At 36.7% G+C, this 11,064-nt stretch overlaps 1 protein-coding gene across 1 annotated transcript in view; it reads left to right on the forward strand.

Annotated features, from left to right (window-relative positions):
* Positions 1-10,691, forward strand: part of NXPH1 (neurexophilin 1) — a 288,472-nt gene extending 277,781 nt beyond the window's left edge. Inside the window, exon 3 of the mRNA XM_029957323.1 lies at positions 8,728-10,691. Within this exon, the coding sequence (XP_029813183.1) occupies positions 8,728-9,489 (762 nt within the window). The 3' untranslated portion in view covers positions 9,490-10,691. The remainder of the gene's footprint in view (positions 1-8,727) is intronic.
* Positions 10,692-11,064: the final 373 nt, after the last annotated feature.

Raw genomic sequence — 11,064 nt, forward strand, 5'->3', positions numbered from 1 at the left:
GATGTATTAAAACACTAATCCATTTCCTCTGACTTATCCAGGTGGTGTCAATGTCAAGTGTAGACTCAAAACTTTTAAGAGAGAAATCTCTTAGGGCCATATGTACCCCCCTCTCAAATCTTGATTGTGACTGAGCAGTTAATGACCTTCACTACTGAAATAGATGTAAGTAAGAATATAAACCATACAGGTAATTTACACAGTGGCTGCTATAAGACAGGTACTCCCTCCCCAAGTTACAAAATGTCATACTGTAGAAGAACATCCCTCAAAGCGTTTATAAATCTCTTGGGAAAATTTGATAAAAAAGAGCCTCACATCTCTAGAGATATCTGCATGTTTTTCTCTGAAATAGCTAGGAAAGTGACTGGAGAAAGCCTGGGCACATGTAGCCCACCTTGTGAGATTTCACAATACCTGAAATAAAGAGAATTCCAATTAGTTTTTGGATAGAGAAAATATGCAGAACAAAATGAGTTAAATGATAAATGAACATTCAACCCAGTGTAAGCCTATGGCCAATAAAGACATTTTTTTAGGCAGGGACAACTTAGTTTATCCCCTCTGAACTCTTTCTAAAAGAATAACACAAATCTATACATCAATAAATATAAAAATCCAGCTCAAGGGAGGAGAGAGTGAGATATCTGAAACAGCAATGGCAGATAAAACAGTGGAATCAAGGTTAAAAAACAGCTATAGGTAACCTGGCTGTGAAATAATGTAATGATTTAAGATCTGTCACAAAAGGTAAATAAAAAGTGGAAGTATAGTATATTCATATTATAAAATTCTATATCTCCCTTTATTAAAGATGATATACCTGGATGTATAAGAGATAATGCATCTCTAAAGTATTTTGTTGGTAGAAAAATGCACAATGTAATTCATAAAATATGACACTATATAAATAGTATTTATATATGAAAAATAGTTGAGATATTTAGAAACAGTATATACCAAAAATTTGACAGATTTTACCTCTGACGAAAGAGATGGGATTATAAGAGAGTAGGAGTTGATGATGAAGTCAGGCTTTTACTTTTTATTTAATAAATTCTATAATATTTGAATGTTCTCATAAAGATATATTAATGTAGAATTGGATAACTAAAATGATTTTAAAAAACAAAAGACATAGTCTGTGGCATAACTAGGGGGTAACTTTTTCGCTTAACAGCAATAGTCTGATCAAGCTCTTTCTGAGTTTCTATATCCCCATCTGTAAGCTGAGGATAACAATTTTGACTTTATTTTATTATTTTTTATTTTAAAAATTTTAATGTTTTATTTTTATATATTTTTTTATAATAGTTTACTGTCAAATTGGTTTCCATATAACACCCAGTGCTCCTCTCCACAAATGCCCCCCTCCATCCGTCCATAGGGAGGGGAAGGGGGAAAGAGAGTTGGAGAGAGAGAGGGACGCAAATCATCGAGGGGAACAATATTGACTTTAAATGTGTATGTGTATGTGTGGTGTGTGGGCGTGCGTGCGTGTGTGAGAGTGAGTGAATGAGTATATGTGTGTGGTTTAAGTAAAGTACAACGCCATACCTGAAAACTAATTACAATGACTGGAATATAGTGTGCCCTTAGCCAACAGCAGCTAATAATATGCAACATATATTCAACATAGCAAATCATAAAATTGTCAAAATGAAGTAATCATAGAGCAAGACCACTTTGTTGATTAGTTATTCAATGTTGAAAGATATTGCTTAAGCATCAAGTTGTTTAAAATTTTTGGCTTAAGTATTCATACAGTTGATGAAATAAATACATAATTTTCAAAGTAATCTTGAAATTATTTATATTGAATAGCAATAGATCGACAGTAAAATGTGCATGTTAGTAGAAATTAAAAGTTATCTAATTGCAAACATCTGGAGGCACCTCTAGTTGGAGACAGTACATGTAGAGGAGTGGTGTTTCTATCCCGTCTCATAAGGCCAGGAGCACAACTGAAGTGGCAGTAGAGTAGAGGGGTGGTTTATTTTCTCAAAGTGGTGTCTTTCAACTGTATTTTAAAAGGTAACATATTGACATTGTGATTGTAAGCCTATAATGAAAAAGAATTAGAAAAAGTGACATGAAAGTATGGCCCTAAAATATGTAGTCAAGGAGCTAGATCCAAGTGTGGTAGCTCTTATATCTTATATCTCACCATCCAATGGGAGGCTTTTCTCCTCAGCCCCATACACAAGTCCTGCCCCAGACATTCTCCCTTCATGTTAGATCCAAGCTCTGTCTTAGTTTATGATTGAAGGAAATGGCCCTTCTCTTTGCACCTATTTTTGGATGTTCTTTAATAAATGTATACTTTTAATTTCATACATCTAGTCATGTTAGGAATCTTTATTATCTTCAGTGATTCTGAGACAATGAAAAAGACAAACACATAATTTGTGGAAATGGTATCATTGGGCTGGCAAGTCTGCTCCTTTGGAATGAGCATTGGTGGCTTTTGGCACGGAAAATTATATTGTCAGAAAGCATATTTGCTGTTTTCACTGGTATAGAACACATCGCTCGTAGAAGAAGTTCATGATGCTTTGCATTTTTAGAACTGTGTTCATTCGAAGTTGTCAGCTTTTTTGTTTGTACTCATCTTTATTCCACAGTCTTCACCCCTTCTGTTATCACTCATACTGATATCAAAGAATCTTCAGGGGACTTTTAAAAAGAAACTTGTTAGGTATGTTCATGATATCAATAGTAGAGATTGTTCTGGATGTAAGATTTTTTTCTTAATAATATCTTTTTTAGTCAGTAAGATTCAAAAACTTTCAATTATATGTGTATATGTATGTTTCAAAAATGGAAGTTCTGAAGATATAAAGTGATATGATGGAATGAGACAGTCAGTGATTCCTGACTACAGCTCGGAGTGGATGCATTAAGCTAGTTGCTCTTTCTCATCTTGCACCGTGACTTCACCGCTATGAAAATGAGCTTCAATCAGGTCATTAGTCGTGGATTCAAAAGTCAAGAGGCTTCTCTCCAGGTGTTTATACTCTCAGACTTTTACTTGGAATTTGAATCTGCCCATGCCTACTTTTCCTCTCCCCAGTTTTTCTTTTTTCTATAATATTATTTTCCTTCTAATAGCTTCTTTGTCTCTACCTAGTTTGGCTCCTGTCCTGCTTGTCCTCAAAGCATTGGCATATGATATTGTTACCAGCCTTCTTCTGTATCACCATGTTCTACAATGCTGTCTATTCATACTACAAAACCAACATCACCATCCCACACATTTCTCAAGACATTCAGATCCATGTTGTCAATTTTCTTTAGATAACATCACTGGAATGGCTTGCAGACACCTTACCCTCCAATTTTCCTCTGAGATTTAATTATATTTTCCAGCTAACTTGTTACTTTTGTATTCCCTGCAGATGCTAGGAAACTCATTAATTCAACTTCTCATATTCCTGTTTAGCCAAAAAATCATCCAGTTGAGTTAATCCTACCTCTGAAATATCTCATATCCATTTTTTCTTTCTCTCTTACTTTTCCATTGCCTTGACTAAGCCTCATTTTACTTTCTCAAATGAAATATCACAATAAGTTATGTAATGAATCATTCTACCAGTCATTCTCCCTTCAATGTCTAATCAGTGCTTCTTCTAGAACCAGAACGACCTACTTAAAAGCAAAATAGAACAAAATTTAGTGCTTCCCCATTACCTATAAGATTAAGTTTCAATGCTTTAGTAGGAATATCACGATACAACCATAGACCACTTTCTTCATGTTCTACCCACTTCTTACAATTTCTCCTTTTCCTTCCTATTAATGCTCCCTAAGGTTCAGCAGTAAGGAGTTAGTTTCTGTCCTTACATTTAACATGTCCCTTTTACACAGTATGTTCCTTATATTTAGACTATCTCCTTTGGCTTATTTTCTCTCTTTTGAACTCCTAAACATCTCCAAGATCTGAGGATTATTTCTACTGTTAACATCTTCACTATCTTTTAACTTTGATTTCGATTACTAGAATGTTATACATATCATACTGTTAACTTGCTTAATTGATTTCCCCATTGGACTGTGAACTTCTTGAGGGTAAGGACCATGTTTCATTTATCTTTGTATGCCTATTATTTAACTCAATATTAGCAGTGTCTCACTATATAGTTACTGAACTAATTAAACAAAATAAATCAGGATTACTTATGCTCAACTGATCTGGAGACTTTCTTAAGGACCTTTCCTGGTTTTTCATGATTGATAATCTTTTAGACATGACCCCACTTCTATCCTAACCTAAATAAAAGGGAGTGGAAAGAGGAGAAGGGGAGGGGAGGGAAGGGAAAGGCAGAGCAGGGAAAAGAGGGGAAAGAAAGGGAACAGAAGGGGAAGGGAATGAAGGGAAGGGAGAGAGAATAATATTCAAGACTGTGTTGTTGACAGGTACAGCTGAAACTTGCTTTGATTCTGTATTCAAACTGAGATGTTCTGGAAAGGTTTCTTAACAATCAGCACCACTGGAAGGCTTTTACATTATAAATAAATTCATTGCATTTGGTAGCTGAGCAGCATAATGGCTGAACTTATATTAACTTTTTTGTTAACTTCAGTTTTACTACCTCCTCAACCTGCCATATTTTAAAAATTGTAATGGCAGAACTCTCAAAATTATATGCTTTCTTATTTGTTTGCTTAATATTTTTGGTTATGTAAAAGGGCTATTTTATTTTAAAAATATTTTTTGCTCTTATATCCTATAATTATTCATTTACATAAAATATGCAGTGAGATGCAAATGTTAAAATACTTTAGGATGTAAGTAGTAATAATAATATTGAAGAATCACCGTGGCCCAGGTACTGCTCTTGGCGCTTTAGATGGAATGTCCTGTTTAATTCACACAACAGCGGGGCGCCTGGGTGGCTCAGTCGGTTAATTGTCCAGCTTCAGCTCAGGTCATGATCTCATGGTTCGTGGGTTTGAGCCCCGTGTCGGGCTCTGTGCTGACAGCTAGCTCAGAGCCTGGAGCCTGCTTTGGATTCTGTACCTCCCTCTTGCTCTGACCCTCCCTTGCTCGCACTGTCTCTGTCTCTCAAAAATAAATAAAGCATAAAAAAATTTAAAATCCACACAGCAGCTCTATGAAAGACGTGGGCATTATTCTGTTTTCCAGAGGAGAAAAACATAAATATTGCAAGTTGAGCAATTTCCCTACATCACGTAGCTGTTAACAGATCTCTACCTGGATTGGGAATCTGGACATCTGAGTCCAGAACGCACACTCATAGTCACTACAGCTATGGAGACTATAATTTAGAACTAAATTTCTATTCTATTTGAAATTCAGAAGTTTGTCTGCCTGTCACTCTTAGCATCTTTTTTGGATAGATTGGTTCTTAAAAATCCTATCTCCTACTTCCACGTTTTTCTTCTTTTCCCTTTCCTTTTCTTTCACTCCTTACATGCCATTGCTGGATTGCAGTCTAATTCCCCTTAACTTCCTTTTTTGGGACAATTTCATTACTGCTTCATGAGCCAGTGCACCATGGGTTCATGTCATTCCCGTGCCTCTCCTAATCGACTGTGTTGATGCTGAGATGCAAGTGCCAAGCCAATACTAAATGCATGCCTGTGTTTTCTTGGTCATCTGAAGAATGGGAAAATAGTTATATAATTCCAGGTAAAAATGAGAAAACAAGATATGCATTTGTTTCTTTTATTTCTTGCACCCTACACACAAATATAGAAGCTGTGTTAAAGACAACATTTATATAATCAAGCAAGTTGAGATTTGGATGTTTGACTAACCAGTCAGATTCATCGAGACAAAATAAAACAAATACGCAAAAAATAAACTCCAAGCTAACATATATATATATTACCCTTACAAATTAATGTTTGTTGTATTTTGAAATGCACTTCCTTCAGTGAATTGGTAGAATTGTAGTTGTTTTTGTTTTGTAAACTACAATGATATATTAACTTTGGAACTACTAAGGATTATACTGTTCATATTGGAGTAAAAATTGTTCCATAGAGGACTGATTTTATTACCAGGCAAAGAGGATAGGTAGGGAATTTATGCTTTTCCCTTAAGAAAACTCATACATTTCTATGTATCATCCCTCTCCCCACAGGGTATTTTCTTCTCAGTTTCATCCCTTTAAGACTTAATATTCAGTCCTTGAATTTTGATAAAGCAGCCCCTTAGCTATTTTTACTCACATACTGCTTGAGTGTGATCCATTTCTGGAATGTTTGGGCATGAAGGGATTCTGAAAACAGCAAACAGTTTGTGGGTTTCTGGGGAAAAGAGAAAGACCAATTCAAGGGTTGAGGAGAACTGAAGGGTAAGTACCTAGCACTAAAAGGTGGCAGCAAAGACAACCTTCTTGCACTTCCCAACATTTGCCCCAAGATCAATAGTGGCCATCTGATGATAGCCATTTTTGATTCCACATGAGGAGGTTTGCTCATTTCAGTTGGGTAATATGTTTAAGAGTTTGGAGACTGTGTACATACAGCTGATCTGTATTTCCCTTAGATCTGATCTCACCCCACCACAATCCGTTCATTTTTTCTGAGGCTTATCCGATCCCAAGGGTCTGATTCTCCATTGTCTGTGTTTGTCTCTCCTCTGTTAACCTCTGTGCATAATGGCCTTCTGGATGTTTTTATAAAGGCATCATTATTACCTTGGATATCACAGCAGTTGCAACTGGACCCAGGCTAGAAGCTTGAAATAGTAACAGATATTTTGTGTTAGCCTAACCAATATTGCTGTCTTGGTTTTTCAGAGTGTAATCATGGAACATAAATCTATGATAAGGTCTCATTTACTCTCAAATGCCATGAATTTATTTGAAACTAACGTTACAGGGTTTTTAAAGCTCAGCATTACTGGGAAGAGACCAGCTTCAACTGGTAGTTTTTCCCAGGTGGGAATGGCCTCATACCATTCACATACTGTCAGTTTGAACTGGACTAAGATTAAGACTATTTACCAGCTGGTAGTGGAACGCTCATTGATCCTGAGGCATCTGTGAAAAGACAAGATTACAAGTTCTAAGTGACTTTGTTCTAGTTTGGACTACCAAGCCCTCTTGTATGTATATGTCCCTGGGAAAACCTATCCTGTGCAGATTCTGAATACTTGGTTATGTGATCAAGAGCAAAGCTACCGGCAAACCAGACTTCCATATGTACTATTTGGTGGGCTCCTTTCTCTACTTATCTTCAGATAGCAGCTTGGAATTTATAAAAATAGATAAATTTAATGGAGCCATTTCCACATGTCAGCCATGCTATGAGGTAGGCACCGTTGTTACTCTTACTTTGCAGATGCAGGAAACAAGGTAAAAAGGTATTAAATGACTTGACCCACGGCACTTACCTTGAAAGTGGCAGAACTGAGCATAGATTCCAGAAAGACTGGCTTTAAAGTTTATGCCCTACTCCCTAGGGATGGAGATAGAGTCCTTTAAGCACAAGTGACTGAGTAAAAGGCCATTATCAGGCCAGGGGTTTTTTTTTCTTAGCAAGAAACCTCCATGCATAAGTCTATAGAGAGATTCCTAGAATGCAGTTCTAATTCCTAGTAAACCTGAATTACAAAAGCTCTCCAGCAGTGACCTCTTACTTTAAAAACAGGTTGGAAGGAGACTGGAGGGTCCAAATGAGGCTGCTGAGTGGTACTCAGACTCATGTCTTAGATAAGACGTAGAACTGATTCTGGAGGGGCCTGGTGATAGAGGTTTATTGTGAAACTTGGCTCTTTAGCAGACTTACCTTGCAGCCGATCAGTCCACGTCTTAAAGTGCTTATTTGTATTGGCTGTTTTGATTACTGTGGGTCCTTGGCTGTCTTCTCTACTGTCTTTGAGCCCTCCAAGTCAGGTTCAAAAGTTACTGCTTCAGCTTTAGGCTAATGAATGCATTGTGGAGTCTCATTTCTTTCTTTTATTTCTTCTATACTGAGACCTAAATATAGGAGCTCTGGTAAGGACAATGCTTGTATAATTTGGCAAGACAGATTTGGATGTTTGATCAGTCAGCTAGATTTAGAGTTCCCTGGTCTAGCTAGTGATCTAAATCTTCCCAAAGAGACAAGACCAGGATCTCAGGAGAATGGTTCTGGATGTGACTCTTACGATCCAACTTGAAGTGACCATGTGTTGTTTGCTTTTCTAGATTGACAGTTATCTATAAGACATTGTGTAGTTGATATTTTCATTTATGTCCCTTTTCCTGGACTACATTTTAAGCCCCTGAAGGTAAAATCATTATGTCTTATACAGGATGTTCCCTGCTACTAATAGTTGATGATAAATATGGTTTCTTTTGAACAGTTAAAATATCCTGGAGTCTTTTGGCAAAGCTGACTTTTGAAGTAGAAAAATAACAATTATTTGTAAAATTTTATTTTAAAGGTTTTTGGATTTTAGTGCTAAGAAATAACTAGTTTAATTTCCTTTTGAATTCAGTTTGCTTTACTCATGTTAGATGGTCTTTTGTTTGTCAAAGTCAATATTTTTATATAGTCTTTCAGCCATGTTTAGTGGTTTTTAACCATCTATACTTCTTCTCTCCCATCAATTATATAAAAATAGAAGTGGTGTTTTTTCATGTCTTGATAAATATTAGCCAGATGCTGAAGAGAATTTAAGTGAAGTATCTTCATTTAATTCTAACCCTCTGAGAAAGGGCTGTTCTCAGATACAGAGATGTAAACACCATTTTTCTGTTCCATTTGCAGGTCACATGTGCCAATTTAACAAATGGCGGAAAGTCAGAACTTCTAAAATCAGGAAGCAGCAAATCCACACTAAAGCACATATGGACAGAAAGCAGCAAAGACTTGTCTATCAGCCGACTCCTGTCACAGACTTTTCGTGGCAAAGAAAATGATACAGATTTAGACCTGCGATATGACACCCCAGAACCTTATTCTGAGCAAGACCTTTGGGACTGGCTGAGGAACTCCACAGACCTGCAAGAGCCTCGGCCCAGGGCCAAGCGAAGGCCCATTGTTAAGACGGGCAAGTTTAAGAAAATGTTTGGATGGGGTGATTTTCATTCCAACATCAAAACAGTGAAGCTAAACCTGTTGATAACTGGGAAAATTGTAGATCATGGCAATGGGACATTTAGTGTTTATTTCAGGCATAATTCCACTGGTCAAGGGAACGTATCTGTCAGCTTGGTGCCCCCTACAAAAATAGTGGAATTCGACTTGGCACAACAAACCGTGATTGATGCCAAAGATTCCAAGTCCTTTAACTGTCGCATTGAATATGAAAAGGTTGACAAGGCTACCAAGAACACACTCTGCAACTATGATCCTTCAAAAACCTGTTACCAGGAGCAGACCCAAAGTCATGTGTCCTGGCTCTGCTCCAAGCCCTTTAAGGTGATCTGTATTTACATTTCCTTTTATAGTACAGATTATAAACTAGTACAGAAAGTGTGCCCCGACTACAACTACCACAGTGACACACCTTACTTCCCCTCCGGATGAGGATGGACATGGGTGAGACTGAAGCCTGAGGAATTAAAGGTCATATGACAGGGCTGTTACCTCAAAGAAGAAGGTCACATCTGTTGCCTGGAATGTGTCTACACTGCTGCTCTCGTCAACTGGCTGCAAATACGCTAGTGGAAAACAATCTGATGTAATTTCTGCCCAGTCAGCTTCATCTCTCAGCATAGTTGTAAATCACTACCGGTTTTAAAGGCACACTTGAAGACACACTCTCACACATAGATATACACAAACACACATTCATATACATTTCAGCTTGCATCTGTCATGATTCCTGTCAGGAGGGCTTTCATTATCTGACTCATAATGGTTCAGGATAAACTATCATCAAGCAAAAGGATTAACTAGACAGTGAATGGTTTCTAACACTTGCTGTTATGGAAATCTCTTTTAAAGTCTTGAGTACATGCGAATCAATAATCCCCACTCATGCATTCCTACTGCTTGGAGTAGCTGTACTGGTAAATACTACTGTAGGAGTATATGCTTGTTCAAATGGAAAAAAAAAATGTGTCTTTAGAGCTCAGCATTCTTTATTTTATGAACACAACAAAGTGTAGTAACTTTTTTCCAGCATACAGTAGGCACATTCAAGGTAATATAAGATGGCTCTTTTTTTTTCCTATGGGGGGAGCCTGTTTTCAGTAAAGATGAGCAAACATTTGGAATTTACATGTGGGCAGACGTTGGATTACAGCTTTCATCACCAGTCATTGGACTTTCGCAAAGTTGAGACCAACTAAGGCTGCTTAAAACAAGTTCTGATCATTATAAGAAGGAAAATGCCTGACAGACACCATGTAAGTTATAAGTGTCTGTCTTATCTTTACTACACATATTGTAACAAATTCAATATCCTAGTCTTCATTTGTATGAATGGTTTGTATTGTACATAGTTTAACCAAGTGTTATTTGAGCTGCTTATTAATATTAACTTGTACTTGTCTCTCTGCTTGTTATTGGTTAAAAAAGAAAAAAAAGGATATGAGGAATCCATTTTATCGATGTAGCTGTGACCTCCATTAAAAAGACAAACTTAATGTACAAAGCATTTATTCAGCTCAAGTATTGTTGAAAGCTATACATATACAACATTACAGTCTGTCTGTATTTAGATATTTTATTTCTGGACAAAATGAAATGTACATAAAAATAAAATGCTTAAAGTTGAGTTTCAATATGTGCTTGTGTAAGATGGTGATTTAAATGGTTCTGACAAGAAGAATGTGCTGGAATACAGTAATGGTTTTGCATCTCATGTCTCTCAATTTGTACAGAACTATCTAAATTGCTATTAGTTCCCCAGTCAAAACAACTTAGGAGTTTCAGTCTCAAGTCTGGGAAATAGTTGTGGCATTCAGCATTGCACACATTTTTGGTTTACTGTCATGCTACTTAATTCAAGAATACCAAATATCAATGAGCATAAGAGATGATTGAGGTCTCCTAGTTATTATAACTGTTCTTTTCCTGTGTAAAGTCTTTATTTAGCAGGGAGATTGAAAGGAAGGTAATTTTTTTTCCTTCAAAGAAAGTCAAGATGTTGAAGGA

This window comes from Suricata suricatta, chromosome 2, assembly GCF_006229205.1.
Source record: "Suricata suricatta isolate VVHF042 chromosome 2, meerkat_22Aug2017_6uvM2_HiC, whole genome shotgun sequence".
Lineage (NCBI taxonomy): Eukaryota > Metazoa > Chordata > Mammalia > Carnivora > Herpestidae > Suricata > Suricata suricatta.